The sequence below is a fragment of the Sphaeroforma arctica genome (assembly GCF_001186125.1).
Source record: "Sphaeroforma arctica JP610 unplaced genomic scaffold supercont1.306, whole genome shotgun sequence".
Taxonomy (NCBI): domain Eukaryota; class Ichthyosporea; order Ichthyophonida; genus Sphaeroforma; species Sphaeroforma arctica.
The window spans coordinates 21,335-37,092 of NW_014040252.1; the positions used below are offsets into that span (position 1 = coordinate 21,335).

General features: G+C 50.7%; 5 protein-coding genes across 5 annotated transcripts in view; 3 read left to right on the forward strand and 2 right to left on the reverse strand.

Annotated features, from left to right (window-relative positions):
• Positions 1-2,825, forward strand: part of SARC_05027 (hypothetical protein) — a 3,277-nt gene extending 452 nt beyond the window's left edge. Inside the window, exon 2 of the mRNA XM_014301115.1 lies at positions 1,384-2,825. Within this exon, the coding sequence (XP_014156590.1) occupies positions 1,384-2,620 (1,237 nt within the window). The 3' untranslated portion in view covers positions 2,621-2,825. The remainder of the gene's footprint in view (positions 1-1,383) is intronic.
• A 1,041-nt stretch (positions 2,826-3,866) lies between these two features.
• SARC_05028 (hypothetical protein) lies at positions 3,867-4,580 on the forward strand (the record flags this gene model as incomplete). The annotated part of the gene is made up of 2 exons (XM_014301116.1): positions 3,867-4,429; positions 4,574-4,580. The coding sequence occupies 2 exons, from the start codon at positions 3,867-3,869 to the stop codon at positions 4,578-4,580; spliced, it is 570 nt and encodes a 189-aa protein (XP_014156591.1).
• A 2,876-nt stretch (positions 4,581-7,456) lies between these two features.
• Positions 7,457-7,996, reverse strand: SARC_05029 (hypothetical protein; the record flags this gene model as incomplete). The annotated part of the gene is made up of 2 exons (XM_014301117.1): positions 7,457-7,722; positions 7,882-7,996. The coding sequence occupies 2 exons, from the start codon at positions 7,994-7,996 to the stop codon at positions 7,457-7,459; spliced, it is 381 nt and encodes a 126-aa protein (XP_014156592.1).
• Positions 7,997-8,151: 155 nt separating this feature from the next.
• Positions 8,152-8,667, forward strand: SARC_05030 (hypothetical protein; the record flags this gene model as incomplete). Its single annotated transcript, XM_014301118.1, has 2 exons — positions 8,152-8,160; positions 8,284-8,667. The coding sequence occupies 2 exons, from the start codon at positions 8,152-8,154 to the stop codon at positions 8,665-8,667; spliced, it is 393 nt and encodes a 130-aa protein (XP_014156593.1).
• Positions 8,668-9,917: 1,250 nt separating this feature from the next.
• On the reverse strand, positions 9,918-15,488 carry SARC_05031 (hypothetical protein; the record flags this gene model as incomplete). Its single annotated transcript, XM_014301119.1, has 2 exons — positions 9,918-15,254; positions 15,457-15,488. The coding sequence occupies 2 exons, from the start codon at positions 15,486-15,488 to the stop codon at positions 10,328-10,330; spliced, it is 4,959 nt and encodes a 1,652-aa protein (XP_014156594.1). The 3' UTR covers positions 9,918-10,327.
• Between the last annotated feature and the right edge of the window lie 270 nt (positions 15,489-15,758).

Genomic DNA, 15,758 nt, shown 5'->3' on the forward strand with positions numbered 1-15,758 from the left:
ATATATATATATATATATATATAGATATATATATGTATGTATGTATGTATATTTTGACGTGTCTTCGACCATATATTAGAGTATGTTTGAAGTGGAACATATACAAATCAGTTTACCATCAGTTTACCATTCTTTTGCGGCTATCCATCAATCACCTCTATTTGATATAAAAAAGTACAATATTAAAGCGTTATTGAGATTCTACTTACCAATCGGATCGAATGGTATCTGTCATCTCCTGCCAAGCCAATTCATATGTGTCAGTGACGGACTGTATGTACTAAAGATACAAAGCAATCTTCTGCCTTTTCCTTGTTTTTGGTAAGCTCGAAGTAGGCTCATATTAATTGTCACATGAGACTCAGTTGGTGGCAGTTGTGGCTTGTACTAGTAGTGTGCTTGCATACATTAGTATATGTTCCCTGATCCTCACGGACGCCAGGAAATATTTTCTCTGTAGATATTGCTTGATAGTTCTCTTACATAAAACTCCGCCTAGGCCCATTTGACTCGATCTTGAAGAATTAGTTTACATTTCTTGAATGCCGTTGGGTGATGTCAACATTCACTGTGAACAGCTAGTGCTCTGGTGCGCATTTCACCAACTCAGGGCTGAAGCACTCACTCCAAATGGTGCTTTAGCACACAATTAAAATCTCTGAATGGCAGTCCTGATGCTAAACTCGGATTTATTATATCAATCATAATACAATATGACCATAGGATACGAGCATACGACTATATGATACGACCATACGACCATATAATACGACCATACGACCATACACAGGTACATACGAACGCAATTAGCATCTATGAATGACAATTACAGTCCTGATTCTAAACCCGAATTTATCATTCATTATGCAGTACGACCATACAGTACGACCATACCCAGGTACTACGAACACAATTAGCATCTATGAATGACAATTACAGTCCTGATTCTAAACCCGAATTTATCATTCATTATGCAGTACGACCATACAGTACGACCATACCCAGGTACTACGAACACAATTAGAATCTATGAATGACAATTACAGTCCTGATTCTGAACCCGAATTTATTATTCATAATACGATACTACCATATGATAAGACCATACGACCATGTGATTCGACCATGTGACCATACACAGGTACAACGAACGCAATTAGCATCTCTAAATGTCAGTCACAGTCCTGATTCTAAACCTGAATTTATCACTCACAATACAATACGACCATATAGTACGACCATGTGATCATATAACCATACGACCAAACGACCATACTCGGGTACTACGAATGCAATTAACATCTCTGAATGGCCGGCGCAGCTCTGTTTCTACACCCGAATCCATCATAAAACCATACTATACGACCATACGACCATGCACAGGTACTATGACCCGCATTCGGGATTCGCCGACCGCTTCAAGGAGGCGCGCAAGTTGCTGGATTACAATTATCATCACAACCTGATGGTCAGCCGACAGGAACTGCAAGACGCGATTCTGGCACGCATTGCCAATGCTGCGATGGACTCTTGCGAGGACGACGGTGATGAGGCCAATGCTGGTGTAGGTAGCCGTCCCGGTTTAGATTTCGGGGCCAAAACCGGTACGGGAAGCAGCAAACGAAGCGCACAACGACCGTGGATTGTGTTCTCGGGCGGGGCTATGGGTGTGGGCAAGGGATACACACTTAGCACTCTCAATAAAATGGGTGCGTTCAAGCTCAGCAGGTTTGTGGTGATCGACCCAGACAAGCTGAAGAGCGAACTACCGGAGATGGCCGGATACCTGCGCGAAGAACCGGAAACAGCCGCTACCAAACTGCACCGAGAATCCACGCAGATGTCCGATGTGCTGTTCAACTACGCCTTGGCCCAGGGCAAGTGTATGCTGGTGGATGGGAGCCTCAGGGACGTGGAGTGGCACAGACAGTTGTTTGCCGATGTTCGGGACAACCATCCGCAGTATCGCATTGGTATCATACATGTAAGCGCGAAGAGAGAAACGGTGCACGCACGCGCACAAAAGAGAGGCGAAGTGTCCGGACGGTTCGTTCCCGTGGAGACGATAGATGAGTCGTACAGCCAGGTGCCCAAATCTGTGCACCAACTGGCGCCGCTGTCGGATTTGACGTACGAATTGTCCAACGAGGATCACAGCCCTGTGGGCATAGTATCGTGCCAGGTGAGGGGTGAGTATGTGGATGTGACGGACTATACCTGGGACGACTTTGAAGCCTCGTGGGAACGGCCGGACGAGCCAATCGAGGCCGAAGGCTCGGAGGTTGAGGACAAAAGGGATCTTGAGTGTGATAATATACTCAGGCGGAGGACCACTAATGGACCGGACCGGAGGATCAAGAAAGTGGGCCGGAGGAGGCGAATGTCCCTAGTACGGGATGGGGGTATGGGCGACTGCTACAACGACCCCAGAGCCCACGACGCAGCTATGGACATCTGGTCCAAAGCGTACCCGAATTTCTGTGCCAGGTGCACCTTGGTAACGGACAGGACGTGTGGGGTCTGTGTCCATGGCAAGCATTACTGTGCCTGTGAGGCCTGCAACCCATCGGCTGGGTCGATTAAGAAGTACCGTTTGAATATGGTGCAGCAGAAGTCGTAGCAGTGGGGGCTGGCGAGTGCCGAACACAAATACCTATGCCAATGGAAGTGAAGTGTTGGATTGGCTTTTGACGCCAATAAACCGTTGTGTGTGCAATTGTTAGTGCGGATTGCAATAGAAACAATTTTATGGATTATCTCTATTCAGAAACATTGATGTATGAATTCTATTATAACAGAAACATTGATGTGTGAATTCTATTATGATAGTGACATTGACGTATAGTGCCATTGATGTATGAATTCTGTTATAACAGAAACATTGATGTATATATATATATTTTTATATGTATTCTATTAAAAAAGAAACATCAATGTATGAATTCTAATAGAACAGAACCATTGATATATGAATTATATTAAAATGGAAACATTGATGTATGTACTATACATATTAGAAACATTGGATGTATGAATTATATTATAATAGGAAAATAGCAACAAGGGTACAGTTCGGTACTGAGATCAGGTATCGAACTACAGAGGTCTACCACATAGAGTGGTTCAGGGGATGCTGTCAGAGTGATTTGTGTACTGATAGTGTCGACTAGGTGGAGCTGATATGACAGGGTGATGGATTATGAGGATGTCAGGACGACACTATGCTGGATGCCTTGATTGGTTGATCATTAGGGGGATGAGAAGCCAGCTTAGTTAGGATGATGTCGAGTGAGACATGAGATATGCAGGATAGAAGCATACAGCATAAGGTGTGCTGTAGTGGATTCTAAGTAGACCATCAGTAGTTATAAATGTATTCTGCACAGTAGGATAGTCCGAGCATAGATGCTGGAAGAGCATGAAGAATTGTCTAATAACCTGTTTGCTAACTTACTGTGCTGAGAACTACAATTAGACAGACCGTGCTCAACTAGCAAGTACTCATCTACTTACAAATAAGTATTTTAGACGAGCCGGCTTAATATATTACAGGCCGTGTGAGTTGAGGTGCAAAAAAACAACTTTTGAATTATGAGGGGGTTCATTAATATCAACTCTAATTACAACAATAACAGACAGTATTATCGAAGGCGTTAAGTCTTGGAAGTTCCTAGATGACGACGACTGGACTTTCCTGGCGCGTGAGACGACTAAGGCTTACTCTCTCCTTAAGTTGAAGGAACAGACCAGTGCAGGCTGCGATCAGTCTGTAGCCGTGATGATCCGACAAGTTAGTCCTTCGGTTGAATATAAGTTGATATCGATGAACAGCAACAAGACAACGGTAACCCGTATGGAACAGAGTAATGTGCGAACGTTTTGGGGCATGTGCGAACCTTTTCAACCAGGGTAGAAGTGTAGCCGTTCAGGCCTGGGCAACGGAACTCAAAGATGATACGTATGCGTTTTACCCGGAGTGTCAGAGATTGGCTCAAGAGTTATCAGAGGTCGACAGGCGATCTATTGTTCTACAAGAGTCTATGGATTTTATCGAAGTTGAAGAGGGTGTGAGCGATGTTTCGACTTACAAGTCAGACTATTTACTTGCCCCAGCTTTCCGGCACAAACGTGATAGCGGTGTGTCTTCACGACGAGCTTCGGACGCACGAAAAACGAGTAGCAGTGGCGATCAACACATCCCAGCACTCCAGGTAGTTGAAGATGAATCTACGGGTGCTGGCCTTTGTGACGCGGCTAAGAAAGGAACTACGGCTTTGAAAGTGGCAATCCAGAAGGCACAGGATGATGCCGATGAGAACAGGGAAGAAACAGAGTACCGTCATATATTAAAAGCCATCTGTATGGGGGTCCTCATTTTAAAGCTGATTTCCTCAGAATATCAAGAATACTTCTGCCGCGGCTGCTTCAGGTACATCTAGATATACTGCGCCCATCGGTCCCAGCGCGAATTGACTAACTGTGGACGGTCTTATTGTAGCTGCGACGAATTGGGGTATGCATGTACAGCTGTACTACGATTTAGGCTTTTTGTATCGTCCTTCATAACGTATAGATATTAGAGAGGCTAGGGCAGCATATCCACGAATTGACTTAAATATAATAATAATGAAAGCTCGTTAGTTGCCCTCCAAGCAAGTAGAGAATAGGAATAGGGCCAACTAATCGAATTCCTAAATTCTGCGGGCCAAGCATTCAATTATTATCGTACAGCGTCATGCACGGGTTGTTCCATCCTTGGTTCACTCAAAAGTGGTGCCAACCACTTGCGAAAAGTAAAACCTAGCACATGGCGATTCTTCTCGATATCCTCTGCGATCTCTTCATGGGTAGACAGCTCACACGGTTGATCCAAGCCAAATTCTCGTCTAATTCGTTTGGTCATCGATGCTGAATTATTCGGTGGTTGATGCAGAAGAACTACAGCGGATTGACATTCCGAGAGAGAGGTGCTTGAGGCTTATGATGATTCCTTGAACATGTCTCCTCGGTTTGTAGTGGAAGTGTCGGTAGTTATGTCTATATACAGTATACATAATCAACAGGTGAGTTCGTTCAATACGGACATTATATTGTTCTACATAGTGGATTAGGTGCCTTTGGGCAAGAATTCAATCCTCGGATTCTTCATGCAACGCGATAACTTGCTGAAGTCGGTATGGGATACGTCAATGGTCCCGCCAGCGTTTTGCCTTACGGCTAAGAGTCTGCTAACTCCGGTGTCTTCTCTCACTTATATACAAGACACCGAAAACTATATACAATACGGTAATTCTTTCATGTCAGGAAGAGGATGTTTCGGTTTCAGTTTATGATTTTACTTATCTTGACCGACTGGTGGCAGGAATTGGGATCCCACAAGATAAACTTGCAAAGATGAAGGCTGCTTGAAATCGGAGACGAAGCAGCACTTGTTTTCGAAAGGTCAGGAGTTCGTGATTCCAACCCGTGCAGATGTTATTCCTGCTCGGAGTGCGTTCCGTGAACGAGATCCGGTTAACATTGGCCATCGAGTAGCGCAAGTGTGAGGCTGAAGTAGCTCGGGGTGTTATTCGACGATGCGAGGATGGTGGAGGTTGGCTTGTACCTATTATCCTAGCGGACAAGGGCAAGGGGAAGGCACAACGGTCGGATGGCGACTACAGGATGTACCAAGCTTATGCTGGCTTGAACAAGTATAGCACTTCCGATCAAGCCAACATGCCAAGTGAGGAGGATTTGAGACGCCACAAATGCAGTGGGTGGCGTAGTATGATCACTGATAGTGTCAATGCCTTCAATCAGTGCACTATTGCCGAAAAGGACCGCCATAAGACTCGATTTCTGTCTGGAGAGGGGCAGGTCTATGAGCGTATTGAAGCTGGCTTTGACCTTACTGTCCTACCAGCTCAATACACTCAACGGAAGGAGGACTGTTTTAGGGACGTGGAAGGTTTCCTATTCTTCGTCGATGATGGCGCCACGTGTACTCAGAAGATGGTCGATGACGACGATAGCCAGAGGAATCCTCGACTGAGCAGCCGCGTGCTCTGACAGACGAGGTTCCGCCTGTAATCAAATCCGGGCCGGCGGATGGAGTGCCGCATCTTGCCAATAAACCATTGCCTGGATTGGTCGATGTCATTACGAAGGAAGGGGCGTCGCCAAACACTGCGCTGATGACTGCAGCGGAGCTAAAGGCTGACAAAGTGCATTGGCGAGTGTGTGGTAGTTGTTGCATGCTGCTGAACGCTCAGGTACGAAGTTCAATGCCTTGAAGACTCAAATTGCGGTAAGGGCGTACCAAAGCGCTTCTATGGCAGGTTGTGATTCGACGGGTTCGTCACCATTGGTGATGAACGAATGCAGGAGATTGCGATTATTGAGCTCCCAGTTGATAAGGATCAACTGATCGCTTTTGCTGGTCTTGCAGCATTCCGGGGCGGAATGCTTCGTTAATTAGCCTCTTTAACCAACCAGACACAGAAGGGTGTGTATTTTGACATGAATTGGAATGCTAGATTGCATATAATAGGTGTATGAGGCTTCTGACGAACGGGATATGCCACTATAGAGCAGCAGGAGGAGTTTCGTGTTTTCACTGACGCGTGCGACGTGGCCATTGGTGGAGCAGTAATGATCAGGAGAGCGCTCAAGGAGGTACTGCGGATGGAAAAAAATCAATAGCTGGATGACCCTTGCTCCGATGGAAGAGTCAACGAGGACAATAAAAGAAAAGAAGCGTTTTGTGGAGCTCATGAGAGAGCAGTTGGCCATGGCTCCTGTGGTGTGGGATAAACGTAATGATGTAGCGTTGTACGATATGAACTGTGCTGGATTTTATTCGTCTAAGCTCCCACCTTCCATAGGGAACTATCATGTCTTGGATGTGGAACTTACGGCTACGAAGTTCATGATACATAAGATTGTCTTTATGGCTATGAGGTCGTAGATACCGTTACAGATCCATAGTGACCACAAGCCACTGGAGACCCTATTGAAGGGCAAGTCACTTCCCCCGGATACGCCCAAAATTGAGATACGCCGGGCGGGGTGTGCGTTAGAAATTACGAGCTGTATGGATGCCGAGATTTCGTACATTCCAGGGCCGTTTAACATTCTGGGAGATCACCCTTCGAGAATGTATGCGCCAGAGGTGGATCCGACACTGCGCTTCAGTGGAGCGTCGCGCTTTTTTTGCCTGGCCTTTGGAATTACCGGGTCCGGACAACGCGTTGCCCATACCGTAGGCATGTGATATCAGTGAGGACGAGGAAAAACTGGCTTTGAAAGTGGCAGGGTGTGTCCCGGTTAATCCAGACACGCAAACACAGCAGATGAATCCCGAGTGGTTCAAACGTGCGATGGAGAAGTGACTAGGAGTGACTATTGACCTCTTCGCCAATTGCCGCAATGCGCAGTTGCCCTTTTAAGCTTCCGATGAGCTAAGGGGTGATACTTAGGGCGGCGACATTTTCACAGTTTCGCTGGGTGAGGTTTTCGAGCGGGCCTGCCCGCCGTGGGATTCGACTTTCTGTTTCTTATCATATTTGAAGTCTTTTGCAGATGTGAAAGCGGTTGTCGTGGCCCCAGTCTGGACTGGTGCAACATTGTTTCCGATATTCTGCAGCAGGCTGATGAATATGCCCTTGGTTGTGCCACCAGTTGACAGCATATACTTTGGGGACAATGGGAAGCCGATGCCGGTACCATCTTGGTGTTTGCCTATTGGCCCAGTGCGCAGCGACTGCATCGACCCTTTTCAATACCTTACAACCCAGCCATTTTGGCAACGGTTGGGCTTTGCGAGACGACCGTATTGTGTGCACAACTTGTACGGTTCTGTAGTTCGTGCGCAGCGACTACATGTACCCTTTTCAATACCTTCCCCAGCCATTTTGGCAACGGTTGGGCTTTGCGAGACGACCGACAACTTGTACGGTTCTGTAGTTCGTGCGCAGCGACTACATGGTCCCTTTTCAATACCTTCCCCAGCCATTTTGGCAACGGTTGGGCTTCGCGGGACGGCCGTATTGTGTGCGCAACTTGTATGGTCCTGAAGTTTTGTGCGTGGCGGTGGTCACACGAGCACAGGCACGTGCTCAAAGGGAAATAGACTATGAGGGTCGCTGAAGGAGGCGCTGGAGCGGCAGGATGAGGCCCGTGAGGGGGATTTCCGGGCAAGCTTAGCGTAACGGATGGCCTGACGCGAGGTGAAGGACGATTCGGTGCCTGACTTCGGTACCGGTCACAGTGGAGAAACCAATGCCTGCTAGCCAAAAACAGGTAAGTGAACAGCCTGTACCCGTGCTTCTATATGTGAGTGGTGATGAGCCAATTTCGAGTCTCCAAGTGGCAACCGGCAATGCGTCGGACATAGCGTCCGCGCTCCTTCAGGATGATACACCTTTTGACATGATGGCCGGCTTGGGGCTAGCCCCGCGGGGCAAATCTTATCAGGACCCACATACTTCTGGCGGGGTGGGTGATTGGCCGCTGACTATGGAAGATTTGTTCCGGGAGGAACAGGTAGCGTTGGACGATGCGGTTGCGGACCGCGATGTCAGTTGGCAGGCATACCAGCAGCTGAGAGAAATTCAACAGGATAGTGACAACGTTGAGTTGGCTACGAGCAGCGGGCCTGGTTCTGGAACCGTAGGAGTGGTCTGAAGACCAGCTTTCTCAATTGCAAAACGAGCAAGTATGATTGAAGAGAACGATGTGGATGTGGGTTCTCGCCCGTTGGAAGGAGTTCGGCAGCAGCAACAGATAGTCCGCCCGTATTCCGTATCGGATTCTATTGAAAACGATGAATCTCAGGTAACGGTCAGATTCAACAGGGTGAAGCTTTCCAGAAAGAAACGGCGGGCGCCGCGAGACAACTGATTGTGGATGAAGATAGTCCGTTGTTACATCAATCGTTCCGCAGTAATTTGCCGTACATGCAATCGTTGGCTGTCACGTTGCCTTCCAGAGGGGTAGGAAAGTTCGTGGCCAGATGCTGTGGCGGAGTTTGTATCGGCGTATAATGCGATAAGGTCTTTGATAGCAGGTATGACGCCGTATACGTTGGCAACACAAATGGCCGGGTGTTTTCAAACCATGTTGATGCGGATTTAGTGGACATCTTGCGTGATGATTGGGAAGATTTGGCAACGCCTGACCTGCTAGAGCCTGATCCCACAGCTCTATATAGCAAGGCTTGAGCAATGGAGCCCACCAGGCGAACCGTTGGCGGGTGGATGTTCCCATGTTCAACATTGGACGAGTGGTGATATTTCGCTCTGCATTAGAACCGCATAAGTCAATGCCGGAGTGCGTGGGACCAGCTAATGTGGTGGCGCTAGACCCTTCGGTCTATCATATAGTGCGTATGCGGGCGACGGGATAGTTGTATCGAGTACATATGAGCAATGGTCGGGTATACGGAGTACCACTTGTGGAACCGGAGCAAGGCAAGGCTCATCGTTGCCTCAACAGTACGGTATATACTAACTGGTTGATATACGAGCTACCCTTTAAAGAAGCTAGCGTTGAAGAACGGAATGAGGTAGTGTATGCTCTCACCAAGTGTCCGGAGGCCACGTCTTGGCAACGGGATGTGAACATGTATTGGGCTCGATGGATCGCTCTCGCCCATAAACATAAACATCAGCGTACGGATGGTTTCAGCCCGACGATGAGATGGTGGTGGCTCGACATATTTGAGAACGGTTTGTTGCCAGGTGGAAAATTGCAATATACAAAGGGTATCGTTTTGCTCTCGACACAGGATATAGGCGCAAGATGCTGGATGAATGGCGAACTAAACATGCAGCTCGCGTACGTGGGGGATAGCCTGGTCAGTCGGAGGATATTTAAGGAGTCGTACACATACTTACATTATACAATATCTTAATTATTTATCATAACATACAATTGCCAGAAAGTAGTAGTGCTATATTTAAATGTTACCTAGAGCGGAATTTTTCGATTACAGGTATTGCTTCCCTTGTGGCAAAAGAAACGCTGCAGCCAGGACCTACCCGTTCCTGGGGGGATGTAATAACCACAAGGGTACAGCTCCTTAATGAGACTATTGAACTACAGAGGTCTACCCTATGGAGTGGTTCAGGAGATGCTGCCAGAGTGATTTGTGTAACATTTCTTTTTTTTACGAGTATTTCGATGCGTGTATATAGAACGCAAGACCATCCGCATACGTCTACCATATCATCAGCCGCTGAACTTCAAACCTCAGCAGGCAGCACAGTCAGGGGCATCCCACTCTCCCCTTCACTTCCGTAGCGTTATACAAAACAGTAAGACTAGCAAGACATCTGGCGTATGCCTATGCATTTCTGAATCTCTGGGCCTCGAACAGCACCACATCATCATACGCCTCCCACACTTCTTTCCACACGTCTCCACAGGGTTCATTGGTGCACACTCTGTCACGCATGTGCGCGGATCGCACAAACAGCAGTGCAACGGTATCATTCAACCACCCGAACTCACTGTCAGGAGGCGTACTCACCGTTGCCATGGCCACCGGTGGATAGATACTCGCACCAGCAAGTGCAGAAGGCGATTCGTCAGACCTCGTGCTTGCAGGCGTTGCTAGAGTGGACTCCGCCGCAATAGGTCTCTCTAGCGTAGGTGGGGCTATCGTAGGTACACGCACACGCAAACGCACACCCTCAGCACACGTCGAGTACATCTGCGACAGGCGGTTGCGCTTCTGCTGGACCGTCCACCGCATCAGTCGCGTGTACGCCTCGCGCGTGTGGTCAATGTCCTGCACCGTGAACAGCCCCACAATCTGGATGATGCACCGGTACAGCTGCTCCTCCAGACTGCTCCTGTACCGGTACTCAGCGACCTCGTCCACTCTGTCCAGGTTGCGCAGAGACGTGCTGACAGCCTCAAACACGTCGTACAAAAGGTACACAGGCCGTGCAGGCGTTGCCTGGCAACCAGAGTCCCCAGGAAACTTGGTACAGACACCACTGACACTGAGTTCCCCCTCGTCTCCGCTGGTACGTCCATTCTGCTTATTCGCCGAGTCCGTGTCCACACACACCGCGGACGTACCGTTGCAACCCCGCCCCGCACTTTTGCAACCAACCGGCGTATGGTGTGCCTGTGCGGTGTGTATGTGATCCGCATTGCACCCGTCTCCCACCGGAGACACTTTGAGCCTGTCGGCCCTGTCCAGAACACACAGGGCCTGGGCCGCGTTGATACGGATCTTAAAGTTCTTGCTCTCCTTTACTGCCACACACAGCGCACGCACACCCTCCTGGTACGCGCGGGGCGTGACGTGGGGTGTACTGAACACGTGGGACATGGCATAGCAGGCATTCCACCGAAGCTTCGCAGACCCCTTCCCGATTGTCTGTGTAATGCAGTCTATGGCCCTCTGCACCGTGTGCTGGTCTGTGGGGACCGTTGGGGTGCCGGTCAGGCGCACCAGACAGCCCAGCATGCGGATGCGGTTGATGAGGACCTTGTCGTTATCGTCTGAGGCCGACAGGGCTATGGCCAGCAACTTGGCATGCAGAGTGTCCCACATATCACCCTGGATGCCCTGTCCCATACCTTCGTCCACAACCTGCACCTCCGGCCCACTCAGCCGGTCCTCTTTCCCCTCCAGCAGGTCCCGCACCAGCGCATCGCACAGCGACGCCAAGGCCCACGAAGCCTTCAGCCGTACCGTCAGCACACGCACCTCAAAGGCTCGTCTACCTACCTCAGCCAGATCATTCAGGAACAGCCCGTCCCGGCGGATACGCTGCAGGCACACGAGCATACCCAGCGCACGGAAGGCAGACGACTTCACCTGAGTGGCCGTGTCCTGTGAGAGCCCCAGCAAGGCCACCTTGAGCTGCATCACTTGCAGTGGTTTGAGTTGTGATACCGTGCACCGGTTCATGCACGCACACATGTCTGAGGCCAGCACACGCAGAGAGGGCTCGTCCTCGCTGATGAGGTTGGGGACGTACAAGTACAGCACTGCCTTTGCCAGCGACAGCAACCGCTCGCTGGCTGCGGCCGGGCCCTTGACAGGTGTCAGTGTCAGTGTCAAACTACTTTGGTCAGGTGATGGCAGTGGTGGCGGATTGTTCAGAGATCGGTTCTGCATCAAGGCAGCATCGTACTGGCAGTCCTCATCGCTGGATACTCCTGTGTTGTCCCCTTCGGTATTAGTCCGCGTATTCGCACCCTCACCTACAGATCCTGCGTGGCGTTGCCTAGTAGTCCGTTCGACACCATTCTGTTCTTTGTCCTGCTCATTCAGAACTCCACTGACACTTTGATCTCCGCCTTTGCCCGTATTTCCCATCGCTACCGCTTCTCCAATACATCTCTCGCTCTCATGCTCGTGGCCCTCCATCTCCACACCGTCACCTGCATCCCAGTCGCCTATCTTCGCATCCAGACTCTTCAAATACTCCACCAACACGTATCCGGTAGCCAGTTTTGCCCCGACATCTTTCTCGCGTTCTATCTTTTGTGCCTCTCTCTCCGCCCCACTCGGCCTACCTACACTGGCTACCCCCGCATCAGCGGCTGTGGCTGTGTCGACAGTTGCGCTGGCGCCCCCATCACAACCGGTCGCGCTACACGCAGCCGTGACTTCGTTCGCATTCGCCTCTACTGCCCACCCACGTGGCGTCTCACCCGTCCTATTCCTTGTGTGTGTAGGAGACTGAGGCTGAGACTCTGGCTGTGGGAGTGCGTATGCCTCTGCTGGTGTAGGTATATACCTACCAGTATGTGCATGTGAACTCAGCGTGGTGTTCACCAGCCATTCCAGGCCCTGTCCGATACTCCACCACGGCTCAAACAGCTCCAAATGCCCCCGCGCGAGATAGCACAGCGTCTGCAGTGCTTCTTTGCGCACCTCCCATGCGACGATCTGATTGGTCGCCAGTCTTGTCAGACACTCGCCGAGTACGTGGTCACTCTCCACGTGTCTGGCTGCGCCGTAGCCCGAGAACCGACCATTGGTTCTATTTATAGATTGCCCATGTGTATTTATAGATTGCTCATGTGTATTATCGACAGTCGAATCATGCGCCTCTACGCGAACACTACCACCACACGACCGTAGCAGTCGCAGTCTCTGGTCACCCGGGAGATCGGCCCGACACACCGCACCCAGACACACGATTATGGCCACTAACAGCTCACACGCATGTGCTTGCTCTGCAGTACGGGTGTGTGTGAGTGTAGCAGAAGCGTTAGGCCTGGGCGGGTGTGCGTGTGGGGGCCCATGCGGGTGGGTGTTATCTGTCTGCAGCTTATACGCCAACCCCTCGTGGCCCTGAGCGCGGGCGGGAATGAATGCCTCAGCCACCTCGGGCAGCATGGCATAGACGGCCCTCACCACCATGTACAGCAGATGCAGCGGCAGCCGAGCGTAGGGGGTGCCCAATACACAGCTGCTCAGACACTTCAGCAACGCTATCTGTGTGCCTGTGTCATGCTCAGCCGACGCTTTGTGCAGTGCCGACACTAACTCCGTGTGCAGACAGATCAGCGAGTGCCCTAGCAGCTGTGACCGGGACGTGAACGCGAGCGAGGACTTGGCCGTGGCCTTGCGCATGTGTGTCTTTGGGTGTGTGTGCGTCTGTGATGGGGGGGTGTGTGTTTGTGGTGGCACATGTTCCCGTGTGTGTGTGTGGGATTGTGTCTGTGGCCGTGGCTGTTTGAACCCTTGGCGGGTGCTCTCCGAATCTTTCTCATGCACCCCGTCAACAGATCTATGATCGCCTACGTTATCCATACCTACGTTATCTCTACCTACATACTCGTACCCGCGCGGGGCCGTACACCCGGGGGGAGTCTCGGCCATAGACAGATACGACTGAGTGCCCTCCACAAACGCGCACAGCGTCATCGCCACATCGGCGCGCGTCTCCGGTAGATCCACATGCCGCAGCAGCCATATAAGGCTAGTCCCCTTTCCCGGCTGCGCGGCCCCCGATGCATTCGACAATAGTCCCAGTTTCCCCCACAGTAGGTACTTCTCCGATGCGGGCGAGTGTCGGGCCATGGCCTGCAGCAGTGTGAGAGCGTTGTGTCGTACCCCCTCCCAAGTTGAGCTCGGGCGTGCGTGCGTGCGCGCGCGTGTGTGTGTGTGTGAGTGTGTGTGTGCGAGAGAGAGCCCATCCGCGCCTCCTCCATACACCCCCCTCTCGCCTCCCGGGATAAGCTTATCCTTATTCCGTCCTGTGCGTATTTGGCGCACACCCGATCTGGCCGGATGAGTGGCGGCGAGTGCGTAACTGACAGGTGGTCTGTTGCTATCCGTCGTGTCACCCGTCGCCATATCAGACATCTCACTCTCCGTCAGCAGCAGCGCAGGTATCAGCTGCTGCTTGGTGTTGAAGATGGTGCATGTTTTTAAACCCACCATCGCCGGCTTACCGCGCATGTCTCTACCGCCGTGCACACGTGTGGTATCGGTTGCCCCGTTCGCCGCATGTATAGGCAAACCACTGACCCCCACTTCTCCATCAACGCCTGTGTGCGTATCTGTGGCCCTGTCCATACTTGCACCTCCCGACACTGCAGTACCCGCACCACCCACCGAATCTGACCCGCGCGCACCCAAACCCGTGACCGGTCCCTTGCCCAAGCCCTGGGTGCGTTCCGTCTGATACGCGTACCTCAGCACCAGCGCCACCGCCTCCTGCGACAGGGGCCGATGCACCCGTTTTGTGGCCATCACAATAAAGTGCACACTCCTGAGAAGATTGAGTGCGAGTTTGGTGTGGGCGTCGTGGATGTGTCGCACACCCACCGGTGGGGTGTGCGCATCAAATGCCACAGATTCGGCCAGCCGCTTGAGCTCGGCCATCATCCATACGTAGGCATCTGTGGCGTTTTTGTCCGCCTTGGCGATCTGTACGTGCGAGTAGAAGTTACCCACACACGTCACAGCCAATCGCGTGCACGTGATACTCAGCGCTTCTGCCTCCCAGCCAAACAGATTGTCGCTTTGGCTCGGCCGCTGCTCCTTGTTTCTCGTGTTCTGCCCATTCCACTTGCCACCCCTTGTGGAGGTGTGCTGCGAGTGAGAGGGCCTCCGCCTTCCTTGCACCTTGGTATTAGTCCGTGTCTGGGCTTTAGCGGGAGTCTCTGTGCCTGTACGCGTGGCTACGGTCGTGTGAGCCGTCACGGTTGGCGGGGTGCGGAGGAAAGTGCGCAATGGGGACTGAGTTCCGGTTACAACGCCCGGGTGACTATGGTACACACTGCCCCCGTATCTGTAAAGAGAAAAAAACCCCCCGAAGCATTCATACATCAATAAACTAAGTTTATTCGTCAGAAGAGCTTATTCGCATAGAGCAGGTATCACGTATACTGCACATGACTGACTGCTACTAACACCTCAGCAGAAGCCTGGACATATGCTTGCGAATATATGCACGCATTAGTCTGCTATGAGTGGCCATTAAACAAAACTACCCTATATCTACCCATATAAGAGTACTTGGCATAGCTGTGTATGTATGTATTTGCTCGGCGAAAAGGGACCGGTTAGCAACGGACTATGGCCCACTTTCGGCTTCTTAGTCAAACACCCGAGTACACCAGAGGTTAGAGGATTATGAACAAGCAGCGGTATACACACATTGGTATTTAAAATATTGTAATGCGATATACATACACCGGTATATATGCAATAGTAAATGATATATTGCATAGCGACTAAGGCTAGTGGGCCAAGAACAATCTTTATATACAATATAATATACGTATCAGCATGT